This window comes from Petaurus breviceps, unplaced genomic scaffold, assembly GCF_028583685.1.
Source record: "Petaurus breviceps papuanus isolate PSGF00001 unplaced genomic scaffold, PetGlider_PUasm1.0 151, whole genome shotgun sequence".
NCBI classification, from domain to species: domain Eukaryota; kingdom Metazoa; phylum Chordata; class Mammalia; order Diprotodontia; family Petauridae; genus Petaurus; species Petaurus breviceps.
In genome coordinates, this window is record NW_027185712.1 from 35,328,188 (window position 1) to 35,355,845 (window position 27,658).

At 37.8% G+C, this 27,658-nt stretch overlaps 1 protein-coding gene across 6 annotated transcripts in view; it reads right to left on the reverse strand.

Moving 5' to 3' along the window:
* CTNND2 (catenin delta 2) overlaps positions 1 to 27,658 on the reverse strand; it is a 1,206,354-nt gene that overhangs the window by 9,897 nt on the left and 1,168,799 nt on the right. For all 6 annotated transcript variants that reach the window (XM_069077188.1, XM_069077207.1, XM_069077216.1 and 3 more), the window contains 3 exons: positions 17,352 to 17,478; positions 11,228 to 11,359; positions 932 to 1,005 (listed from right to left, as the gene is read on the reverse strand). In XM_069077188.1, coding sequence (XP_068933289.1) covers positions 932 to 1,005; positions 11,228 to 11,359; positions 17,352 to 17,478 — 333 coding nt within the window. The remainder of the gene's footprint in view (positions 1 to 931; positions 1,006 to 11,227; positions 11,360 to 17,351; positions 17,479 to 27,658) is intronic.

The following is a 27,658-nucleotide window of genomic DNA, read 5'->3' on the forward strand; positions in this document are numbered from 1 at the left end:
ATTGAGGATGACTACAAAATGTCAGTCATTTAGTAATTATCACCAGAAGTAGGGAAATGCTTAAAGTAGCTAATTGTTTCTAAAAAACCAACATTATTATCGGTTTTCAAGCAAATCTTGTATTGAATTTGAATTCACTTGGAATGATGCCACATTTTCTGCAGACTACATCATGATTGAGTATGTTCTGTGCATTCTATTGTGTAAGAACATTGTCAGACAGCATGATTTGCTGAACTAGAGGTTATAGGCATGGAATTATTAACATCAGACTGGTTATTAACAGTATCAGCTAGACAATGCATTCTCTTTTGGTAGCACCCTTTTGTATTTTTTTTTATGCCTCTGTGATATTTGTGGCAACCAGACATGCTTATTTAAATCGTTAAGGTCTCTAACCACAGTTACCTATCACTGCCATCATTCAGTGACTATCTGATGTTCCAGTAGATGGTGGTCCTTGCAGGCATGAGGTCAAGGCTACAGCTCTTTGCTCTTATGTTAACTCTTTCACTTGGATAAACAGGTAGAAAAGTTTCTCTACTGGAATCTGGATGAAGTCCAGGTACAGTTTACACTAGCTAATTTGTACCCATAGCATCACAGAAACACAGAACTGGGAGGGCCTTAGCAAAATTGAGTACAGTTCCGAGAAAGAGCACCCTCTACAGTGTACCTGAATGCTTAGCCAGTCTTTGCAGGAAGATTTCCAGTGACTGGGGGGCATCAGTTGCTCCCTAAGGACTGTTGTACACCAAGCCCCTTCATCCAAAGGCCATGATGTGTCTCAGGGTAGTAACAAAATGTTCTCTCTCCCCTTCCCTCACCTCTCCTTTCAGGTTTTTATAAATTATGAATTCATTTGTTTATATTTTGAACATTTCACATGATTCTAACCAGAATAATAATCTGAAAATGGTATGTACCATACCTGGTTATGTTTGATATCTTCAGCAGGTGCACCATAAGAATTTCTGTATAAAGTTGAAATTCCAGTGTTTTGAGCTGCAGTAAAAAAATCAAAGGACAAAAGTGTTAGCTTGGAAGCCAAGAGGCCTAGGACAAAAACAGTAATAAATTGATTGTGAGGCCAGCACCTGACCCAATGCAGCTCAGTTTATTATGGCTACGGGGAAGGTAATGATCTGGCCCAGATTTTATCCACATTGCGGAAATATGGTGAAAAAGTTAAAAAAATTATCCTATGAAATTTTCAAAGCACGTCAGCTTCTTATGATTATGGTTATGTCATAGATGGGGTCAAGGGAACATAGCACACAGATGGCGAATTTGCAAATATTATTGCCTTTTTTTCCTTGTGAAAACAGACTGACAGAAAAAATGTCATTCCCTGAAGTAGGAGTCTGTTAGTATTTTAGTTATCTACTGAGGAATCAAATTTATAATTTGGAGATGCAAAAGATTTTAATCACCTTTTAGATGGTTCACTTCTTAATAGATAGAACTTACCAGCAGTATGTATGCGTTGCCCAGTTTTCCTCTTTGTAACTGGTAAGGTTTGAAAAAAAGAGTGCTTCTAGGTATGGAAATTCCTTCCCTCCTCCACTCTTGTCTCATTCCTGGATATATATATCCCTGATTTTAAGGGAGACCTGTTTCCCCAACTGCCAAAAGTTTCCTTGACACTGGATAGAGGCACTTCACCCCTTTTAGGCCTGAGCTCCTACTGTGTGCAAAAGGAATGACTCTAATCTAGTTATCCATTCATGGTGTTCAAAAAGCAGTTGGTGACCCAACCATTCTGGAGAGCAATTTGGAGCTTTTCCCAAAGGGCTATAAAACTGTGCATACTCTTTGACTCAGCACTACTACTAGGTCTGTATCCTAAAGACATTTTAAAAAGGGGGAGAAGAACCTACTTATACAAAAATATTTATATCAACTCTTGTTGTGGCAAAGAATCAGAAATTGAGGGGATGTCCATCAATTGGGGAAAGCTGACCAAGTTGTGGTATATGATTGTAATGGAATACTATTATGCCATAAGAAATGACAAGCAGGATGATTTCAGAAAAACCTGAGACTTACTGATACAGAGTGAAGTGAGCAGAACCAGGAGAACATTGTACACAGTAACAGCAATATTGTATGATAATCAGCTATGAAAAACTTAGTCTTGGATCATTGTATTGCTTAGAATAACTAGTCTTGGATCATTGTATTGCTGAGAATAACTATTTCAAAGGACTCATGATGAAAAATGCTATCCCTTCCAGAGAAAGAACTGATGAAATCTGAATTCAGACTGAAGCATACTATTTTTCACTTTTTAAAATTGTTTTTGTGTATTCCCCCACCCTGCTGCCATTGGCTCTTTATCTTTACAACATGACTAATATGCAAATATGTTTTGCATGCTTACACATGTATATCCTATATCGGATTGCTTATTGTCTCAAGAAAGTGAGAGGTGTGGGAAGGAAAGAGAAAATTTGGAAATAAAAAAAGAATGTTAAAAATTGTCTTTACATGTAATAGGGGAAAAGAAAATATTATTTAAAAAACAAAATGCCATGAAACATTTAAATAAAAGTAGTTGGCCCAGGTTGGCAGAGGAAGTTACCATTGGGATGGACAAGTTGGAAAATGGGAAGGGCAATTTAATGGAGAAGCTACTGGACTTGTGATTTCATTGGCTTGGAGAATCCCCAGGAGAGGAAACTAACTTCTGCTAATGCAGGTTGCTATGTCCTCTGTAATTTATAGTCTTACCAAGCTGCACAGAAAGTATAAATGACCTTCTCAGGGTCATAGAGTCAATGTGTGCCCAAGATGGGACTTGAGCTCATGTCTTCTGGCTTTAGTTCAGTTCTCTATTCCTTAGAGCACACAGTGACTATGATGTTATATAGAGGTGGTGATGAAAGGAGATGTTCCCAAGTGAAGGACTGGTATTGCACATTAAGGTTTAACTGTTAGGCTTAACTCTTGCTCCAAAAACCATCACTCTAACCTTAGCTTGTAATGTTTTGAGAACCTTGAGGAAAACAGACAGGAACTGTGTTGTGCTGGTGAAAAGTGAACCTGCTGAGGAAAGGATGAGTTTTTTTCTTTGTTCCTCAGAATAGCATGTATTTTTCAGAAGGGATTTTTGTCCTCCTGTATGCTTGGCTTCCCTCCCTGTCATGTGACAGTGGTCCCTCTGAGCAAAGATGTTTCTAGTCTACGCTTATTCCTCCCACGATTTTGACCTGCTCCACCTATTTCAAGTTGACAGTGTAGCTGAAATTGAACTTGTGACAGTTGCAAACACAGAAGGCTGATTTCTGCAGCAACCGTGTGTCCTTGCAGGCATCAGCTCAGAGGAGGGCTAACAGAACTTTCTCTCTGCTTCTATTTCTCTTTTTAAAAACAAGACACACAATTCTCGATTTCAAGCATAATCAACCTACTTAAGACTGAAGCAGCTTTAAAATCTACAAACAACAGATTTATAAATAGGAGGACAGTGTTTGCTGAAAGTATCTCAGAAGCTCAAATGAGAGTGCTTAATCCCTTGGGTAAATTTAAAGTCAGGCAGTGTAGCTCCTAGGATCACACAGTCCTGTTCTGAAGAATGCTTCTGAACACGTAATGTTTCTAGGGAATTGTGACAGCAAGAAATAGCTGTAAAAGTCCGTTATGCTTGAATGAACAGCTGACTTTTGCTTCCTAAGAGCTAAGTAGTGACAGAACATCAAGAAGAGAAGAAACTTTAAGAGACTTAGTTTACTAGGGAGCCCATAAAGGGAAACTTTCATTCTCTCCCTCTCATATGAGCCTAGATTGGGCTAGAAACTAAAGGGCTGATATGTGGAAAAGATTATATATAGTGAAGGGATACTTTCTTTGGAAACTTTCACATGATTTCTGAGGATTAAAAATTTATGTGTTCTTGATCCAAAGGTGAAATTTCCTTTGACCCCTAAGAAAGGAAGGATGTGATGGAGATCACATTGTTAAAGGTGATTTTTAATGCATTTAACTCCAAACATTCTATGGACTTCTTGAATAGCAATATATGCTGCTTTTGATATAATGATATTAAGGAATCTAGTTAGCAAAAAGGATCAGTCTTTGACAGAGTACAGAACTATAGAGCTGAGATCAATAGCTATCCCATACTTCTCATGGCTCTGACTCCTGGATTTGCTGGTGACTTCCTTCTTCTATACTATTAAAAAATAATATTCTCGCCCCTCCCCCAATTACCTGTAAAACAATTTTTAACATTCATTTTTTAGAAAATGAGTTCCAAATTCTTTGCATTCCCCCTCCCGCCCTTCTTGAGTCAGTAGGCAGCCTGATTTACTTCCTCTGCACTTGAGGGTAGATTGACTGGCAGAGATCATAATGCTTTCATGGTCTTGCAAGAAACTATTAATCTCTGATTTCAATACCTTAGTAAATAGGAGCAAAGTCTTGAGAATCTCTGAAGATAAAACCAATCAAATACATGCTCTATACAGTACACAGATTTCCCTGTTTTCTGCCCATTCCTAGGATCATACAAAGCCATACTGAGAGCCGCTCCACTTTGGGCCCTATTTAGTGAATGGGAAAAGCACAGGGAATAGGGCACACATCACATCTATTTCAAGCTACAACCATATGAACAGATTTTTAAAAAATGTATTCTATAAGAACAGTAAAGGGAAATGTACTCAAACACTGTTTCACAGTAAAATTTTTTATTCTTGTAACTATATCCTCAATTTATAGTACTATACAAACCATATTATAGCTACACAGAGGAATAATAATTGCAAAAATTACCATGTCATCTTAATATGATGCCTTTCTTAGCTTTAGGCTAATCAGTACAAATTGGGGTCTTTGCTTAAATGACCCCCACCCTTAGGATAAAGCATTCATATCCATGACTCTTTAAAGTACATACTCCACATGACAGGTACAGAAATTTTAAAAATAAAAAAAATATTAAATTGTTCCACCCAGTCTACTTCTCTTGCTCTGTAGGAGACATTACATTTAGTCATGGTGATGTAGTGGATAGAAGACTGGACTTGGAACCAGGAAGACATGTATTCAAATCCTGCCTCAGTAACTTGCTAGTTGTGTGACCTTGTGCCTGTCATTTACCCCCTTTATACCTCAGTTTCCTCATCTGTTAAATGAGATGGCAACATTCGATCTTTCCCATTCTACAGATATAATCCTATGAACCCAATATAATAATCCATGTCATAGAAATGTCTTAGATTTAGCATTTTTATGATACTTTTGTCCCAAGTGACCTCATCAATCCACAAACATTTATTAAGTCCTACTACATTTCAGACACTGTACTGGATGTTAGGGGATATAAAAACAAACATGAAACCATCTCTGCCCCCAAGGGGTTTACATTATATGGGGCAGCTGGCATTTTACATCTTTGCACCAGGAAAGAACTTGTTTTTACTAACTTAACAAATAATCTTGGGTGTCAGTTTGTCACTGCAGTTTCTAAGGGATGTTTCTAAGAATTGACTAGTAAGGACTTGAGCTCTAGGAAGGACAGAAACTAAAGAAGCTCTATTTTTTAATTGTTTTTTTTTTCCCTTCAGAATCACAGAATCTCAGAGTTTTCTTGTCTGAGGCATTCACCAACTATGTTCTCTTTCTTTAAAAGGTGAAAGAATTTAAAGAATATCTCTTTATATTCCTGCTTGTCTGAGATGAAGAGATTTTGACAAGATGAAGAAAAAGATTGAGAAAAATGTGGGAGTGAAGGTTCGTGATTAGGGTTAAGTGGTTGTTAAGTAGAAGGGAAAGGAAAACAAGCTGTAAATAAGTGAAGCTACATATTAAGGCTGAGGTAGAGCTAAATCTTCTGAAAGGAATCAGTAGTCTTTAGTCCATGGAGCAAAGGAAAACTACTCACAAGAGCAAAGGAATTTAGCAAAATCGTCATGGGTCTGAGGAGGAAGAGATAAATAGTGGTGGCTGGTGACTTCCTCATGAGGGATGTGTAAGTGTGGCCTAATGATTAGCATTCTGGACTTGGGGTTAAGAAAGCTCACAGTTGGATTCAAACCCTACCACTGACACTTACCAGTTGTGTGACAATGGCCATGACATTTAACTTCTTTGAATCTCAGTACTCTCATCTATAAAATTGAGCTAGTAATACTTGTAATACCTATCCCAGAGGATTGTTCAGAGGCACAAGTAAGATAATGTATGTGTTTTTTCAAAAATTTGAATATTATATAATTGTAAGTTATTATTATGAAAGATGGCAGTGTATAAAGCTCACATGAATAATCTGGTGTGTATTTGAGATAGGATTGAGACTCATGGAGCTTACCAGTCACTACTAACTTCTGTTGCTACATATGGCAATGAATGGTACTGAGAAGAAACCCGGGAAATATCATGAGTGACCTTGAAGTCTTCCCTCTCTTCATTTCTGAACCTACTTCACTGACCTAATCATTTCCTACAAAAGTATAGTTAATATAAGTCCACAGTGTTTGTTTAAGATATATTGTACTGATAGTTTGATGGGCAGTCCAGTGAATTGCATATTACATTCTGGACAAAAGGCTTTCTTCATCCAGTTGGACTTTCCTGAGTGAACAGTTAGAACAAACTCTTTTGAGTGATTGGTGATGAGCTAGAGACAAGACCCATGATTTCATTTGGTGGAGGAAACTCCTTTACCAAAAAGCAAGTTATAACTTTTCCTACAATTTATAATCTTAGAGAGTTTTCTAGAATGTTGTTGTTATTCAGTCATTTCAGTTGTGTCTGAATCTTCATGACTCCATTTGAAGTTTTCTTGGCAAAGATCCTGAGATAGTTTGCTTTTTCCTTCTCCAGATAATTTTACAGATGAGAAAACTGAGGCAAGAGGGTTAAGTGACTTGCCCAGGGTCACACAACTAGTACATGCCTGAGATCAGATTTGAACTCATGTCTCCCTGACCCTAGACCTGGCATTCTATTCACTGTGCCACCTAACCGTCCCTGTTGCTTAGAATATTGAGAAGTTAAGAAACTTGCCCAGGGTCACACAACTAGTAAATGTCTGAGGTCAGATTTGAATTTGGGAAGATGAAATTTCCTGACTGCAGGCCCAGCATTGTACCACCAACCTCCCTCATTTCAACTTCTTAAGAAATGATGATTGTCTCTTTTGATGTTTTTTTTCCCATGTCCATTTCCATTTTTTGGTGTTAACAGCTTATTTAAATCCATTAGTGTAGAGTTGCCTCGGTAGGATACTTCATCTCATTTTTATTCTTTACCACAATTTATTATTGTTTTTGATCTTTGCTCTAATAAGTCAGTGGTCAGGCTATTCAGAAGGCTGATTAGAAAATGATTCCCATGTCAATAACCAGTCATTTCATGTCCACTAAAATAGAGTCAATTTAATATTTTGTGCTTGCCATTAAGAGAGCCTCTCTTCTTGAAGGAAATATTTGTGATACTTCAGTATATCATGCAGGTCTTTGGCCTTTTGTTTTTTTATTCCAGAAAAAAGTTTGTGCATCTTGTTACTTTAAAAGAGATCAGATGAATTACATCCCAGAGACCTATAAAAAATTTCTTGAGAAATACTATTTGTAATCTCTGAGCAACTGTAGAGAAAAGAGTTTTCAGAAGATTGAAGACAGACACATAATACCCTTATCTTCAAAATAATAGGTGGCATTTGGTGTAGCACAGTAAGTACATCAAGGGTTTTACATATGTTGTCTAACTTGATCCTTACAACGTCACCGTGAGGGTTATAGTTGAGGGAACTTGGGCTGAAGGAGGTTAAGTGACTTGCCTTGGGTCACCAAGCTAGTAAGTATCTGGGCTAGGACTAAAACTCAGTTCTTTCTGACTCTAGATCCAACACTCTATCTACTATGCCACTTACCTGTCCCAGAAACTGCACTCCAGTGAGCTTGAATAATTCCTGGAAAAATTCTAAAATGCATCATTAAACCTTTGTGAACACTTTGGAGAGCATTATTCATTAGAGTCAAAAAAGATAAGACTAAGATTAGGCCAGACATATATCTGACTTTTACAGGGTTACTAGCCTGACATATCAAGATGATACTGTACATATAGAAAATAAATATATAAATTACATATATAATTTGTATCTCTTACATATATAATTTATAAATATATTTATAGATCATTTTATATATAATAATATAGGTTATATATAAAACACATATACATAATATATATGTCCTATTTGTTTCCCAAGATGATAAGATAAATATTATCAAATTTTTATGGCCAAAATATATATAAATAAAAAGTGTGTGTGCATATGTTTATACATTATATGTATACACATACACATGCACACACACATATATAAAAGTTTATATTATCTTGATATGTCATTCTAGTAACCATGTAAAAGGATATATATAGTTTCTATAAAATTATATATATAGATATATTTACATATATAAAGACAATTTTTCTTAAGAGCTTTAATTGGATGAGTTAAAAGAATTGTGGGTCAGATGTACTTATTCGAATTCCTAGCTGGTTGAACAGTATGGGAGAAAGAACTCTGCACTGGAAGTTAGGAACTGTGGGCTCTACCCCTGGGTCTACCTCTGACTAGCTGTGTTACTTAGTCTTTTTTTTTTTTTTTTTTTTTAGCAATCGGGGTTAAGTAACTTGCTCAAGGTTACACGGCCAGTTATTTCTGGGTGTGGTGCTAAGTGTCGGAGCCCGGATTCGATCCCCAGGTCATCCTGACACTGGAGCCAGTGCTCTTACTTGCTGAGCCACCTGGCCTCCCCATGTGTTATTTAGTCTTTCTAGGGATCCAGTTGGAGTTAACGTGAAGTACTGCTCTTTGTCAAATCAAATTTAAAAGAAGAAGGGAAATGCTGCTTTCATTCTAGTTTATACGAAAAAGAAGTTGGGGTTTTTGTGGACTGCATTTTCATTGTGAATCAAATATGGTGTGGCTGCCAAAAAGACCATATGATCTCAGTCTTTATTCACAGCAGTGTTATGTCCAGAAGGAAGATGATTTCACTGTATCTGCTGTTGAGATGGCATCCAAAGGGCAGTGGAAACATGTACAACTTGTGTAAGTAATAGACTGTAACATCATCAACAATGATTTACACCCAAGAAATAGTACATAAGATTAAAGAGACACAGGAATAGAACAGGAGGTAGTCTGGTAATGTAGTGAGACGTAGTGATAACAACTGGACAGTTGAGTCATTACATATCATTACTACATGATATTAAAAGACCAAAAGGGTTTTCCAGAATATTGTGAGCTCAATAGGGAAGATATATGGGAGGATGTGAACAAAAACTTCACAGGGAAGAGTGGATGGTTTGTGATCTGTGATCTTTATTGTTAGAACAATTATACATATGGATAAAATCATGGATACACTAAAATATTGAAATTCTGTAAAATCATATCTAGAGAACTTTTTTTTTTTCTGTTTTGGGTGCCACTTTTTAAGACAGCCACTGACAAACCCAAGTATATAATCTATGTAGCAATCTGCTGTTTGATTGTTTCAGTCTCTTTGTGACCCCATTTGGGATTTTCTTGGCAAAGATACTGAGTGGTTTGCCATATCCTTTTCTAGATGAGGAAACTAAGGCAAACAGGGTCAACTGACTTGCCCAGGGTCACACAGCCAGTAGTTGTCTGAGGTCAGATTTGAACTCAGGAAGATAAGATTTCCTGATTCTAGGCCCAGCACTCCATTCACTGCACCACCCAGCTGCCCCACACAAATATCTATCTGACAGATATAGATAGATAGGCTATTGAGAGATTGAACGGGGTCTGGAAGTTAGGTCACTTGATGAAAGGTTGAAGGCCCTTATCTGGCTTCTACCTGGAAAATGAAAGGCTTTGGGAGGAACATGATAGATGTCTTTAAATATTGGAAGGGCTAAATGCTAGCTATGAAAATGATGATAATGGTGATATGAGAATGGAGGTAGACTTATTCTATATGATACCAAGGGAAAAAGTGTGAATAGATATTCTTGTCTTTAACAAGTTGAAACTAGAGATATTTAGCCTGGAAAAGAGAAGATTCATGGAGGATGGGATAGCTGTCTTAAAGCATAGAAAGGTTATCTTATGGAAAAGGGATTAGACTTGTTCTGCTTAATCCCAGAGGCACAACTAGAAGCACTGCATTTAATTTGCAAAGAAGATGATTTAGGCTTGATATAAGGAAAAACCGTGGGTCCCAGGCCATCGGAGTTATCCACTAATGGAATGGGTTTTTTCAGGAGAATTCTGTGGGTTTTCAATAAAGGACAAGACAACTACTTGATCATTTATGATTTGGAAGGGATTGTTTTTCAGATCTGCATTGTATGAGATGACTTCTGACATCCTTTGCAATCTGAAATATAGTGAAGTTAGAGGAAAGCAGATTTTAGTTTAAATGTAATAAAGAATTTCCCATCATTAGATCTATTTTTCCCCCTACCAAAGAATAGATGGAACCATAGACGCTATTGACTCTAATCCTTTCCCTTTACAGATGGGGAAACAGAGGCCCAGAGAGGGTAACTTACCAAGGTCACACAGGTAAAGAGGGGCAGGACTAGGGTCTTGAACCACAGGCCTTTGACTCCAAATCTTCCGCTTTTCCCATGTAGCCCCTGTCTCCTTGTCTTTATTGAGGTAGTTTCCCAGTTTTCTACCACAGGGTATATGACTGACTGTTAGGATTAGGTATGCTACAAAGAGAATTTATGGGTCAAGTGGAAGGTTGGATTAAATAAGAATTAACAATGGTTGGTATTTATATGATGTTTGATAGTTAGAAAGCATTTTATGTGATGTAACCAGGTGACCTCTAAAGTCTAGGATTCTGATTCATTTCTTGTGATAGTGAAAATTAACCTTCTGTGTGATTCCTCTCTGTAATGGGAATGTACTGAGGAAGAAATAAAAGGACAGGAAGATAGAGTCAGGTAATAAAATGGACCAAGTGAGACATTTTTTCTTTGAGTTATTTCCATTCAGGTTTCAAACTTCCTTGTGACTACCAAGAATATGATGCTCAATTTTTATCCCTGTAGCACAATCTTACCTTTCATTTCCAGTTCCAGGAAATGTTTTCCACCAAAGCCCCAAGAAGCCAAATCAGCTTGCTAACCATAGATGAGTTGTCAAGCCTTTAGAATGCAGTCCCAACCTTCCTTCTCACTAATAAAGTTAATTGGTCCATGCAACTCTGTATTGTCATCTCACCTGTCATGGTATCTTTCCTGGAAGTGTGTTCTCCTTTAGTTCCATGGTAAGTGGCATTTGTTCCAGTGGACTCATAATCTGTTTTCCTCTCTTTGAGACTGATCATTTCTCGAGGTGAGGCTGGGGCACTTGCTAATGGGGAAAAAAACAAAACCTTTTTTTTGGTTCTCATCATTTGGCCCATACATATTTTATTAGGTTTAATATAAATATTGCTTTTACATTAATAACATGAGAACTTGCACTTATTTTTATGTATGTGTATACATATATGTTTAAAAATATATACTGCCACTAAAACTTAGTTTTTGATTCCCTCCTTTTCACATACACAGATACAGATAATCAGTTGTACATAATGCAACAATCAGAACCATGGAGGGGGGGGGGGGGGGAGGGAGAGAGGGAGGGGAAGGGAGAGAGAGAGAGAGAGAGAGAGAGAGAGAGAGAGAATTGGTTTGGTGGTATGTCCTTCAGATTTTCTGTTCCCAAAGGGAATGTCTTGTCTTACAAAGAGGTGGCCCAGGAGGCATTGTGAATATGTAGAATGTAGCCGGGTTGTTTTCTGGGTACTTTATGAATAGAAAAACCTTATTTTTATTTTGTGAAAAGATGGGTTTGGGGGTCACTACTATTACCACTAAGGACTCTCTGGACTATTATGGGAAAAGCAAAAATAGCTCTGCTTAAAAATGGAGACACCTAGGGCCAGCACTACACCAAAGTAGCAGAGTAAACTTTCTTTGTGTTGTCATTTTAGAGGCTAAAAGGCCACTTGTGTACAAAGATCTTCATTAGTCTATCTAAAATGTTCAAAACCAGTCACTCCTCTTGCAGTGGGACCTAGTTTACTAAAACTTTATTTCCTGGGTGCTTGTGGTAAGGGGAATGCAGGGACATTAGTTATCAGTAGTTGTTGATACTTTATTAGTGATAAATTCAAAAGATTAGCCAGAGGAGAACCAGACTCTTCAGAAAGCTATATTGTGAGGGAAGAGAAATTTGTTATTCTATGTTCTTGACAACCTAGAGCAAGAGACCTCCATATATGGAGGTAAGACCTTTGGATGTGTTTCTTTCACAAACTTCTCTTGCTTTTTTCTACCTCTGTCTCTTCCCCTTCTCCCCTTCCCCATCACATCCTTTTCCTCAAAAGGTACTAATCCTCATGTTCAGCTCCTGAAACTTTGTACCGCCTCTAGGACCCAACTCTAGTCGCCAAAAAAAAAAATATGAAGAAATAGAGTCTGAAAATTACAGGTCAGTGAGCTTGACCTTAATTCCTGAATATGTCATTACAGGGATGACTACATATCTAGAAAAAAGAAAAGCAGTGAAAATGAGAAGCCAACATGGTTTCAATATGCACTGGCCATACCAGAATAACCTCCTCTTGGGAAAGTATATAGAGTTTAACTAGATTTTTTGTAAGCATTTGACAAAGTCTCATGCTACTTTTATGGACAAAATGTTGACTGAAAATGTTATAGCTAGATTTGGAGAGAGAGAGAGCAATTTAAGATAGATGTAAATAACAGCGATCCCAAAGTGGAATGACTATCTTGGGAGGTGGTGGGTTTCTCTCTCACTTGATGTCTTTTAGCAGAGGGGGTGAACAGCCAACCTCTTGTTGACTTTTTTTTTGTCAGGAATGTTGTAGAGACAATTCTTATACGCAGTGGACTGGAAAGCTGCTGAGGCCTTCTACTCTGAGAATAGGAGATTTTATCATTCTTTGATGTGAGCAAATATTCTAGTCTCTATGTAACAGGCAGCAAATCTAAAATGATGACCTACTAAAGGTCACAGTAAATAGTTAAAGTACAAGGCAGAGTATTATCCTGCTTCCCAATGATAAGTATTAACAAGATTTAAAACACTTTGACCCTTATTCAAAGTCTTGTCAGATCTTAAGACAAAGATTTGCAAGAGATTCCTGTAATCTCTGAGATGGTTCTTGCTCCTTGTATTTAGGTAAGGGCTCAGAGTGAGCTCTACTGGGGATGAGATAATATAAACTTTTCTTGCATGTAATAGCTCTTAGAGAATAGATATGACTGTGGAAACCTGTTTTTTCTTATATAGGATGAAGTTTAGCAGTGCCTTTCCAGACTTACTAGACATTACTCCCCTTTAAACACTATGGTTCAGCCAAACTGACCCTCTTGCTATTCCTCACATACAATATTCCATTTCTCATTTCTGTCCCTTTATGGAGGCTATTCCTGATACTTGAGATGATCTCTTTCTTCACCTCTGCTGCTTAGAACCACTCACTCCCTTCAAAGCTCAGCCCCAGTGCTAGCTTTTACATGAGGCCTTTCTAGATTTATCCAGCTGACAGTACTTCTGCCCCCCAAATCTTCTATTTAATTTGTGTATATTGCTATACGTGTATAGAATGTAAGTTTCTTGAGGCAGGGGCTTTTTATTTAATATAGTGCCTAGCATAGTGCTGGACACAATGTAAATGCTTAATAAATACTTGCTGATTAAGATTCTCTGTTTCAGTATAGTCCCAAATACTATTTTTCTCTGATGCTCATTCACACTTAAACATATAATACACAACCTTCAGCAAACACTCATATACCCTTTGAAACTCTGCTACTTTGGACAAGTCTCTTAAGTTTTCTGTGCTTCAGAAGCCTTGACTATAAAGTCCCTTCCAAATTGTTAAATTCTACCAATCTAGAATTCCACGAAAAGTGAATAAGAGGGAGGGTGAAATGAATTTCAAAGAAAGATAGAAAAGAAATGAAAGTTAGAATGGCTATGTGCTTCTAGGGTAATAGTTATTGAATAGCTAGAACCATCAGGGCTGCTACTCTACAGATGTGTGGGAGGGGATAGAATCTGTCTAGCAAGACACAAAGTAATGGCAGTGTATTAGAGAGAATGATAGCATATTGATTTATGTTCCTATAAATGATGGTCCTCAATTAATTGCTGTCTTCTTGATTCTATCTCCACAAAATTATCTTCTGGATTCCCATACTTCAACCATGTTAGTTTAGGTCTTCATCACTTCTTGCCTAGATTTTTTCATAGCCTCTTAGTTGGTTCCCTGCCTCCAGCTCCCCTGTTTCCCAGTCCACTTCATTTATTCAGACAAATGTCTAATTGATATGCCCTAAGTACTGATCTGATCAAGTCACTCACCTGTTCAAGAAACTCCACTGGCTCCCTATTTCTTCTAGGATAAAATACAAACTACTGTTTCATAACCTTGATCCAACCTATATTTCAAGGCTTATTACACATAACTGCATGTATACTTCAGCCAAATTGGCCTACTCCCTATCTCCCATATATAACATTCCATCTCCACATTTGACTTTGCCTGCAATATCCCCCTTCAGTTGTTATTTTCCATCCCCATAGAAATCAGTTTTCAAATTGTGCATAAATTTTAAATTTACTTATCTGAGAACATGGTGTATCACCCACAGTTTTTATGTACCATGAGGTCAGGGACTGACTCATCTTTATATATCCCTAAGGCCTAGCACAGTTCTTACTACATAGTCAATGTTTAATAAATACCTGATGATTGGTCACTTAGCTGTATCAAGTTTAACGTGCTTTTGAGTTTGTCACTTCCTTGCTCAAAAATCTTCAATGGCTTGTCTATAGCATAATCATACAAACCAACAGCAGAACTGTTTTGCATTTGATTTTTGCCTGGTCTTGGTCCCTGGTTTTCCTCTTTTATCAGAATGTCTTGGGGGTGGCTAGGTGGCACAGTGAATAGAGCACCGGTCCTAGAGTCAGGAGGACCTGAGTTCAATCTGACCTCAGACACTTAACACTTACTAGCTGTGTGACCTTGGGCAAGTCATTTAACCCCAATTGCCCTACCTTCCTCCCTCCAAAAAACAAAAGAATGTCTTATTCATTGTCATTGCTACTGAGTTCTGGGTGGTTGCAGTAGCTCCTTCTATCTTCCACTTCTCTCCCCTTTTTATTCTTTCATTCCTCTTTTCTGTCTTGTCACTTCTCCCAAGATCCTTTACTTTTATTCATATTGGTAGAAATTTTGTAGACACTGCCACTAGTCATTAAAGTGTTATATTTGGAAGATGTTTTATGCCCTAACCTGTGAAATATTAGAGTTTAAAATTTCTCAGACGTCAGTGCTTATTAAACCTTTCCATATATGTAATTGTTCCTTAATTTTCAAAATTAAGGACAAAATTAAGGACAAAAATGACCCAATTCTTGAGTAACCTATGCACTGTAATCTATAAAAGCCAAAACAAGTCAACAGACTTTTATTAAATGTTTACTATGTGGCGTTCTTGGGAAGCACACAGAAAACAAGCTATCTGGACGATTATGAGGTTAATAATACCTAGCACTTCTGTAGAATTGCATTTCCTACAAAGTACTTTTTAATCTGTCCTCTCATTTCATCTTTGCAACATCCTTGTGAATTATTGCTGTGCTCACTGCAGTTCTTAACAAGTGGCAAGAAAAAAAAAGAACAAAAGTAGGGTAACAATCAACTAATCTCAAGCTATTATTCTTCCTTAAGTTGTAGTGTATTATGGGAAGAATAGAGGAATAATCATAGGCACTCTGGTATAAAGAACTGAAATTACATGAGGACTGCCACACTGCAGACACAATCCTTCCTGACCAACTCTGTGCCTCGCAGAGGCAGCCCTGACTCACAACATCATAGACCGGGAAGGAACCCATAAGTTCTCCAGTTTGGAGGTATCAAACATGCAGGACCATATCCTTCTGTGTGCAATAGAATTACAGTAAAATGTCATTGGGAAATATTCTTAAAACAAATAAAAATACTTTACATTTTAAAACTAAGCCGCCATAGGGCCTGCAGGGACCCTTACGTACTGATTAGTGACCCTTGTATCCATTTGAATTTGCTAACACTGTTGTAGTCCACACTTTATGTGCACAGGAATCTCTTCTACAGTGTTTCTCAGAAGGGATCAGCTAGTCTCTGCTTGCAGACCTCCAGTCATGGGAAATTCATCACTTCCCAAAGCAACATTCTCTGCTTTTTTTGGTTGTTCAGTTGTTTTCAATCATGTCTGGCTCTTTATGACCCCATTTCCGCTTTTCTTGGCAAAGATACTGGAGTGATTTGACATTTCCTCTCCAGCTCATTTTATAGATTAGAAACTGAGGCTAACAGTGTTAAGTGAATTTCCCAGGGTCACACAGCTACTAAGTGTTTGAGGCCAGATTTGAACTCAGGAAGATGAGTATTCCTGACTCCAGGCCTACCCCTGAACCACTAAACTGCCCCCCAAGTGATCTCTCCCTCCTGAAATTTCCTATAAGTATTACTTTATATATGTCATTCAATATCACCTGCCTTCAGTTTCCTCATCTGCAAAATGGGGCCTAGATGGCCTTTGGGTCTCTTCTAGTTTGAGATCCATTATCTTGTGAAATGAAGTATGTCTTTGAGGAAATGACTAAAGTAAGCTAAAAGCTGAAGTAATAAGCTGATTAACTATATGGAAAACTGAACAGAATCACTTAAATGTCCTTAGTCAATCAAATAATGGTTTATTCGTGTTCCAACTTTAGGGTTGAGTGTACAGTACTAAACACTACTAAGATGTAGACTAGTACTAAAATTCCAGAAGTGTCTTGAGTTGTAAGGCTTTCCATTACTGTCCAAAAGACTTTTATTTGTTCTGAACCATTTTTATGACTGCCACTGAAGTGATACTTAAAGGTGTCTGAGTCTGGAAGTTTTCCAAGGAAATAGTAGCTGCATGACAGTAGAAATCTGCTCTTTTCTTTTCCGTTATTGGACTCTGGTCGATCCTGATGGGTTAGCCCATATAAAATAATGTTAGTGATTTATGGCAAAGGGCTTACTTTATAATTTTCATAGAAATGTCACTAAAAAGGATATCTATATCTACAAACATACTTTACATATACATGTGTATGTATGTATATATATACATACATACATATGTGTGTGTATATAAACACACACACAAATACACAAATTTATAGGACCTGAATGCCGTCCTCGCTCAAACATGGTGTTTCGGTCAACTAAGATGCTTTTATCTTTGTTAGAGACATGTGTTTATTATTATGTGCTGCTTATTGGCACCTTCTTACTTACCTGAGCGATTGTTAGGAGACATGCGCACAGGAGAAATGGAGGGTGTTCGTGATGAAGAATATGGTCTTTGCCGATCTCTTTCTATTGTTGAAGATGAGGCTACAAAGTGATACTGTGACCATCCATCCTGGGGGAAAAATAGGGCACTCATTGAATTCCTGTTAAGTCAGGAGGCAGTTTCCATGATTGCTTACCTTATGCCATTCTGCATTTACAAAAAAGGAAAAAATCACTTTATAAGAGAGATTATTGAGTTTGCTGAATGCTATATTGGTTTCCCTTTTTAATATGAGAAGAAGAGAGGGAAACAAACCTTTTCCTTTGCTATAGTCAGAAAACCCTATAAGGAATAGTCTTTTAATGTTGGATTTTGGCTTAAGAGTTTGAATAAGAAGTTGATTTTCAAATATGCTATGGTCAGATGCTTTTATTTAAATAGAATTACTGTGCTCATGAATTCAGATGACTCCTGGACTTACCTTCCCTCCTTCAGGGATATCATAAAATAAGACCTTTGACACATAAGAGGCCAACACTTCCCTCTCTTATGTTTCCGCCTTGGGATTTCTGTAGTTTTCCTGACTAGTCTCTGCTCATCTTTTCTGAGCAATTGTATTGTCTTGTTCTAAGGATCAACCTATTAATCTGGCGGTCAACACAACTTCTAGTACCTATTCTTTGTTCATCTCCCTTGCTGTTCTCTGCTTCCCTGTCTCCCACCTCCATTCTCTCAATCTGCCTCTCTCCATTAAAATCTCCATCAATTTTAAGACTGGCTTATTCTTACTATCACCAACAAAATACCAGTTGATGTCTTCATGGCCATGTCTTAAGTTGGCTGGAGTTTGAAAGGCAAATTCATTAATTTAGCCCAGGAGCTGTATTTTACTTCTCATTTTAAATTCATATATGTAAAAACATTTCACAAACTGTACACCACCAGGTAAAAATCAATTATTATCATTTCACTTGTTCTGGGCGTTCTTTTTCTTGATCAGTGTCTTATGTGACTGCTGTGACATTCTTGACAATTTAAGGTGCTGCTAATTTATGAATATCTACCTATAGAATTCAGACTAAGCACTATAGCAACTGCTTGCATAGGATTAGAGTCATTTAAGTGTTGTACATTGAAACTGCAAGCACAAGCTCCATTTGGGGAGGTTCCTTTCCTAAGCAGAAGAAACACTTGCATTAAGTAGAGTTTATCATAATCCTTTATGCTTGAATGTTAAGTTGAAATATTTCTTTGCAGTGTGTCATATCACTTGTAACCTCTTAGCTGACCTATTAAAACTTAGTTTTTTTCCCCCTTTGTAACTTTTGAGAGAAACCTGATTAAACTTATACACCTACCTGGCCCTATACTCCTCCCCAGCCTAGGATGAGAAAACGATAGATTCTTTTGATGTGATTGTCAGGGTAATTATTAGAAATATGTACAAGGAAGGCTTTCTATACTATAATAACAATCACCTTCCAAGGTTACTGAATATGTATCATTTTTAGGCTAATTATGAGAAATAGTCCCATATAGTACTACTTCCCCATCCTGATAGCCACTTGTGTCTACAGCCACTGAAGTTATTAAATATGTGTCAAATCTCAGCTACCTAAAAAAACAATTATGAGCTAAAAAATAAAAAGACTGTGTATCAGTTTGGTCTTGTATACCTTGGTCAATCAGTACTCTCAAGGATAGATAAAAAAGAAAGGCTTTATTGATAACTTAGGTTAGAAACACAGGCTTTTAATTTTTATAGAAGGAAGAACAACTTAGCTTCAACTTCCCCTTTGCTGAAGAACTCTGCTAGTGAAGATCAATTACTACTTGTCCTCCATAGATGTAGGAAACAAGTAAATGTGAATATTCATCACAGACTTGGGAGGAATGTGGGGCAGTTATATTATAGTAATGCACACTGTTACCTTAGGACATTACCAGCTATACTAATCTACACCTGATTATATGTTATGCATTGCATTCTGCACATGGTCATACACTTCACCTAACTATTACAAAATAATGAAATGGTCAATGTTGAGAAAGAGAGGCACACGAATTCACCATTGTTGGAGGTATGAATGGTTTCAACTGTTCTGCATGTCAGTTTGAAATTATGCAAGAAAAGTTACAAAACTGTCCTTTAACCCAGCGATGCCAATACTTGACATATACTCTATGGGAGTCACGAATAACATATACTAAATGATTCTTAGCATCACTTCTTGTGATAGCAAAGAACTAGATACAAAGTGGGTGCCAATTGGTGAACGGCCAAAAAAACTATAATGCAAGAATATGATAGAGCACGCAACAATAAAAGCACTTAGTACAGTGTTTGGTACATACTAGGTACCACATACATGTTTATTTCCTTCCCCTTAAATTATTAAATGATTAAAAATGATGAATTCTCATAAACACTAGAAGAATCCTTTGAACTGATGCAAGGTGAAATAAACATGACTAAATGGCCAATATACACAATAACTACAACAATGTAAATGAAAACATTATTAAAAAGAAGATGAATATGAGTAACAAGAAAAGATTGTTCTTGGAGAACGGAGAATTAAATATACTTTATTATTCATGGCAAAGGGTAGTGGACTACTAGGGTAGAAGATTGGATACATTCTCAAAAGGAGTCTCTGAATGGGGTGGTTTTGCTGAACTATTTTTCCTTATTACAAGCAAGGTATATTTGAGGGGCAGATTCCCTTCCTAATATCACCATTGCTATAATGTAATGTCAAAAAGCATCAATAAACTTTATTTTTAAAAATAAAAAAAGAGGGATGAGCAGGAGATATTGATCACCTCTGTGGATTCTAAGTTCTTCATTTATACTCTGAACATTATTATATTCCTCTTGTGAGTCTTCAAAATTCCAAATAAGGGACCAGATAGGTAATGCAGTGGATAGAGCACTGGCTCTGGAATCAGGAGGACCTGAGTTCAAATCCAGCCTCAGACACTTACTGCATCTGTTATGTGACCCTGGGCCTGATTCTCCTCCCCCTCCCCAAATTCCAAATGAGCTTCAACCTCTATTTACTCAAAATTCCAAACATATGATCTATCAAAGAATCATCATCTAATCAATCCTTTCTCCCTTTGTAAACCTGCAGGTTTACAATGAAAAATTGCTGTTTCTCATTCTGGCCCTCTCTATATAAAACTTGCCAATCCAGGTTTAATGTATTAAAAAAAAGTTTTCACAGCAGGGTAAAGTTTAATTAGAAATAGGGTTGCTGGAGCAGTAGCTGTATGTGGCTAAAGTTTACAGGACCATAGATTTAGAGCAGAGAGGTCCTTTGAGGTTGCCTAGTGTAACCTCTCTTTTTGCAGATGAGGCAACTAAGATCTAGACAGTTTAAAGAACTTTCTTACAGTCATACATGGATTAGAGGTTCTCCTATTTCTAAATGAAGCATATTTTCTCTTGAAAACTATTCCTCTTAAAAATTTTTTTTCATCAGTCCTGTACTCCTTGGCTTTCATGATACTTGCTTATACCGTGTTTCCCCGATAATAAGACCTATCCTGAAAATAAGCCCTCCCCTTACTGTGTAAGATTCCTTTAAAATAAGCCCTCCCCCGAAAATAAGCCCTATTGAGATTGCTACTGTAGTGAAGGTGATCCCCTGCGCTACACACTACATTACGGTACCCTCTGTATGCACCATCCCCGCCCCCCCTCCCCCGGTGAAACGCAAGCCGCGCTCTGAGCTGCACCCAATCAGAGCTGCAGCAGTGAGCGCATCATCCTGTTCTTTATTGAATTCATTATTGAATAAAGGTACATTTTTTTTGTTCACATTTACCTGTTTATTAAAATTGCTGTCAATGTTCATTAAAATAAGCCCTCCCCTGAAAATAAGCCCTCTGGTGTTTTTCTATCCAAAAAAAAAATATAATAAGACAGTGTCTTGTTATTGGGGAAACACGGTATATAAAAATTTGCATGATGCATTTGAGATGGAATCTTTTTGATTAACCTAGATATTTCTGAAAAATCTGCTGAGTCATATAACTCAAAACTATGACTTTTAAAACATCACATTTAAGTATCAATATATTTGAAAATCTCATTTATTAGTTTTAATTATCAGAAAGTCAGAAATTTAAGAATCCTGTGTCAAAATAACTGAATCCCAGATATAAGGAGAGCAAAAGTCATTTGGTATTTTTAAACCCAAACTATTCTGTGTACCAAAAAAAACCCCAACACTAAGCTCTCTACTCCATATAGCTTTTCCTATGTATAGACTCATGGAAAATTGGTGGTGGTGTGGGGGGGCGGGTAGAAGTGGGGATGGGAATTCTCCAGGTTCAAAGGGTAGATTCTATTAGATGTAGGAGGAAAAAAACATTTAAGTTTATAAAAAAAAATTTAAAATCTAAGGAATTTTGGCAGGAAAGGCTTTGTCGACTAGTTAAAATCTGCTTAGTAACCCATGAAATAGAATTCAAAAAAATCTTAACTGATTCTAGAAAGAATTTTCTTTTTATTAAAGGTCATACATTTCTGTTCTCAGATATTTCCAATGAATATGATTTGACTTAATTGATCAGTTAACAAGTATTTGTTAACTACCTACTCTGAGTTAACCACTGTGCTAGGTGCTAGGGATACAAATACAAAAAAACAAACAATCCCTACTCTTAAGGAACTTACATTATGATATTCTTGACCTGACAATGAAGATACTGTTTCACTGACTCCAAATTATACTGAATGGGTGTTTATCAATTTGGCACCTGTTTTATTTGGAAATAAATGCCATAAGATATAACTGGGGGTACCCAATATACTCCTTGAGAAACTCTACCATAAGCAAGACCCCTAATTTCTATTCTTATTTATAAATGGTATGTTCTGCAATTTCATAGTATTTTTTTATCCAAGGATCTCAAGGTCCAACACAAATGAAGTGGCTACATTCCGTAATATTCTAAGACTGATAGAGTTGGAGGATATAAATACAGAATGACTCTAGTAACACACACACACAACTCTAGTACACACACACATAACACATACACAGAATTATATAAGTATATATATATACATATAATATATAATATGCTCATACATATTTTACTGAAACAGAAAAGTCTGTCTTATACTAGTCATAAGTTATTTGTTTAGTTGTCCGAGTTCCATGGTATTCTGTTTAGAAATGATTAGACTATGATCCCATTGTGGGACTGGTGTGTGTGTGTGTGTGTGTGTGTGTGTGTGTGTGTGTGTATGTAGAAGTGTTGTTTTTTTATATACTGGTAAGCTGAAATATGCATGATGCAGAAAAGCAGAGAATTTGTTGACAACTTTCAATGTATTGGGAAAGATTTCTATTTGTATATCTGATGTTTTTTTATTTCTGAAAAATTTTAAAATCACCATAGGCCATGATTTTTGCTTAGTGCCTTATTATTTTCACTGTGGCTATATATAGACCCCCTTCATACCATCTAATCTATCTACTCCTACAGTTTGTAGGGGTTAGATAAGAAAACTTAGTGAAGAAAATACCCAGCCAATAAAGGACAGCAGTAGTCACCAGGGAAAGGCAGATAATCCTTAATATTGATGATAAGAAACTCTTCTCTCAGTCCTATCATTCACCTCCAGTAGGAGAATGACCTAGAAGTTATGCCCTTCAGCTCAAGACCCAGTCAAGCTGTCAAAAATGTGATATGATATCAGTTCCTCAAATTGGTTTTTTATTTTTAACATATTAAACTTAAAACTGAAGGCTGTTAAGTTGTTCCAAGCATATAGAGATGGAAATCCAGAAAGAATAGGAGTTCAAAGCAATTGAACTCTAAATTGCCACCAGAAATAATCTGATTTCCTTCTGACTTACCCTCTTAGTATTTCCCCATTACAGTTTGAATTTCTATGTAACAAATTTTGTTAGTCACCTGCTAGCTCAGCCATCCTTAGCAATATTATAAGTTATCAGCCTATGCCTGTTAGCTATTTGTAATGACAGTGGGGGAAACAGAATAATTTACCTTTCTACAAGTTGACATTTGCCAGAACATTTGATCTTAGGAAAGTGTGCTATGGATGAGTTCACCTACCTTGGTGGTATACTTTCCAGGGATGTACACAAAGATATACACAGGCATTGCCAAAGCTAGCTTAGCATTTGGGAGGCTCCAAAAGAATGTGTGGGAGAGAAGAGGTTTATTAGGCTACCTACCAAACTGAGGGTCTATGGAATTATTGTTCTGATCTGATTGTTGTATGCCTGTGAATCCCTGACTGTGTACCAATGCCATGCCAGAAAATTGAATTGTTTCCTTTTGAATTGTATTAGGAAGATTCTGAAGATCAGTTGGCAAGATAAGGTACCAGACACTGAGGTCTATTCTTGAGCTGAATTGCCAAGCATTCACACTCTACTGCAGAGAGTGCAACTCTGATGGGTTGGCCATGTTGTTTGAATGCCAAATGTACATTTGCCTAAAAGATTATTTTACAGAGAACTCACACAAAGCAAGCACTTGCATGGTGGTCTGAAGAAGTGTTACAAGGATACTCTCAAGGTCTCTCTGAAGAATTTTGGTATTGATGGTGAGACCTGGGAGACATTGGCAGAGGATCATCCAGCATGGCATGCCCACAACAAAGAAGGCACTGAGCAAAGCAGAACTGCAATAGCTCAAAAGAAATTTGAGAGGCATAGCTTCAGAAACCACTCCATTCCAAATGTTTATATGGACTATTTGTGCCTGACCTGAGGTAGAACCTTCCAAACTCATACTGGTGTGATAGGCCACAGCTGGTCACACTGTACACTGCCCCCAACATTGTGATGTCATTTTGGTCCTTTTCGAGCACAAAGGACAAACAACATGGTTTCCAGAGGGTGGTGCCTCCTGTGAGTCATGTGACTATAATGAGGAAGAAGCTTTCTGTCTGTTAAAAGGTCCAGATTCCCTTGACTTAAAATTGACTTGCTCCCTTAAAAGAGGTGCTGACCTTCTGTACTGGTCTGTAACATTTAAATGCAGAAAATACAGTGTTGCATTTGATCCTTAAGGGGAAGAGCTGAGCAGAACTGGGCTCTTTAGCACCTAATCTGGAAATGATAGATGCGGTTTCATATGAGGCTTTTGAGACCCCTTCCTCAAGACCAGGGAAGCGTTTCCTTGGGAAATCCAACTTCCTTTCTCTACCTGGGGGATACACAGCAGTGGCTTGTCAGCTCTTTTCTATCACAGTTCCCCCCCCACCCCATCGGTGGTCTCCCAAGGTGCTTCTTGGCTCAGCTCTCTCTTCTACATCTCACCTCCTAAACTCCTTGAGGGTGGGGATTATCTTTTGACATTTTTGGTAGTCTCAGTGCTTAGCACAGTGCTTGACACATAGGAGCTTAATAAGTGTTTATTGATATGGTTAGAAGAGCAGAAGCTCTTGGCTCTTTTAATTGCTTTTCCCTTTTTTTGCTCTACCTGGAAGATAAGAGGGTGGAGAGTTTGGGGCTCTGTTCTCTCTGTCTTACCCCTCCTAGAGACCAGAGCATTATTTTTCTTCAGTAAGATTATTCTGCTTGGCAGGTAGTTATGTGAACAATACTTTTTCTTTCTTTGTAAGGACCTGGAAAGTCCATGTGGCTTAACATCAAAGTAGGATCCACCAAGTCTAGGAATGGTAATCCACTGTCATCTTCTTTCTGAAGTAATTTTATGTTTCATATTTTTGGGTTATTTCTAAGGATTCTGATTTCATCATATAGGATTCATTTCGATATATTTTTATGTTTAGATAGAGTTAGGAATTTCCCTTGATGGTTAATGTATTTGAAAATTCTCTATTAAAAATCTTTCCCATATCCTCAAGAAAAACTGTATTTTTCTAGTGAGTTTCAACTATCTATTGACTCTATTGACCATTTCTGAAAAAGATAGTGCCTAAGGCACTGAATATATGCTAGAAATGTCTAGGTTTGTTAGGGAGATTTGAGTAGGCACTGGTCCAGATTTGGACACTGGCTGTGATTCTGAGCTATTGGAAAAAGTCCTACAAACCAGAGAATGTGATGCTCAGCCTCTGCATGTTCCATGGAACCTTGGGATAATGGCCCAAGACATACCCTGAGGACCACTGGACAGAGCAAGGTGTTTTCAGTATGAACAGTTCTTGATATTTCATAATTATGGCCCACCAGCAGCCACCAGGAGGTTCCACTGGATACAAGTATATTCACGTTATAATTTGTACTTTCTGGAAATGAGGTCTATGAAGTCCTTGGATGCATCAGTGCTTGTACCTAGAGTAACCTAGAAACTCAGGATCTATTGGATAGATATAGATGCCTGTATAGGAAGATACTGAAGACTGGGAACCATGGTGGGGAAAGAGTTTTACTGGTGGAGAGGTATCTTGCTGATTCTTATCATCACCCACATAGCTTCTTGGGGGGTAGTGTGGGAGTGGTATATCTGAATCAGGGCTTACATGTATAATCTCTTAAAAAAATAAACAAAAACAAAACAAGCACCCAGAGACCATCTTTAATGAGAAAGAGAGAAGTGATGTAGTGGAAAAAGTATGTGATTTAAAGGCAGAGAGGACCTGGGTTTGGACACCTTACTTTCCTTCTCTGGGCCTCAGTTTTCTCATCTTGCAAAATGAGGGCAAATCAGCATTCTTAACTGGTTTTTTTTTTTTTTTTGCACATGTGCTAAAGACCACTTGGCAGTCTGGCGGATTCTTTCTCAAGATAATGTTTTTAAATGTATAAAATAAAATACATAGGATTACATAGGAAACCAAATATATTTAAATAGAGTTTTCAAAATGTTTTTTTAAAATATGATTTGTGTCTCATCTAGCTCTAATACTATGATTCCATGAAGTAAGGGGGGAAAGAGACAGAAATTATTAGAGTATTAGAGGAAGAGAAAATAGATTTTACAGAAGAGTGAATGAAGGATATGGAAGTTGTACATGGGGTAGACCAGCTTAGCTGGAGCATACAGTATGTAAAGAAGAGGAAAGTTTAATAAGCCCAGTAACAGTCTGGAACTGATCTGGAGTTTTAAATGTCAGAGAGGAGTTTGTATTTTATCCTACAGGTGAGGGTGTGTCTCTGGAGCTTTTTCAGCAAGGCAGTGACAAAGTCAGGTTTGTGCTTTTTGGAATATCAATTAGGCAGCTCTGGGGAGAACAGATTCAAGAGGTATGATAGGACCAATATCTGACTCAATTTCTTTGCTTCCACCCACAACAGGGGAGGCTTTTCCTAAAAGAAGACAAAGTTGCCCCTGGGAGATGATTGATCTCAGCTGGGCTGTGAAACAGAAGAGGACTATAAGATGATAGTGGGGGGGGGGGCAGAATGAAGATGGTGGAGTAAAAGCAGGAACTTGGCTGAGCTCCCACACCAACCACCTCCAATACCTGTAAAATATGACTCTAAACAAATTTTAGAGCTACAGAACCTACAAGTGACAGAAACAAATCTCCCGCTGAAGGCAGCCTGGCAGACTGTCCAGAAGGGTCTATCACCCCAATCTGGGAGCCAACCACAGTCCTGGTGTGAGCTGTGTGGGGCCCAGACCTGGGGTGCCCTGACCAGTAACCAGTGGCACAGACTAGGCAGAGCAGACTTCAGGAGAATGAATCACCAGCAGCTGTGGCAGTTTCCAGACTTCTCAACCCATAAATGCCAAAGAGAAAGTAAAAGGTCAGTAGGGAACTCTGTTGGAACTGGGTGGAGAAGAGCACACTTCTGCCCCTGACCGTGGGGCCAGAGGTGGAGAAGACACAGCAAATGCAGTTGCTGTGGGGTCATGGGGGACCAAATGACCATTCAGAAGGTAATTGCTCTTGCTTTGACCTGCTTGGATCTGGGTCACTGTATTGGGTCAGTGGTTCTGGGATGAGGAATGCCAGTGTCCAGAGCTTGTGGTTGCTATAGAGAGGTTACCTCCTCATAGCTCTGGCAGCTGCTAAAACCCCAGCAATTTGGGGCACAGCTCTCTCCCCTCTGGAAGCAGAGTTCTACCGTGGCAAAGAGCTGAAAAGTAAAATAATTGGCTGGCAAAATGAGCAAGCAAAGGAAGCACAATCAGACCATAGAATCCTTTTTTGGGGGACAAAAAGGATGAAAACATGGAAACAGAAGAATACAACGAAGTCAAAACTCCTGCATCAAAAGTTTCCAAGAAAAATATGAATTTGTTATAGGCCATGGAGGAGCTCAAGAAGGATTTTGAAAATCAAGTAAGAGAAGTGGAGGAAAAATTGGGAAAAAAAATGAGAATGATGCAAGAAAGTAAT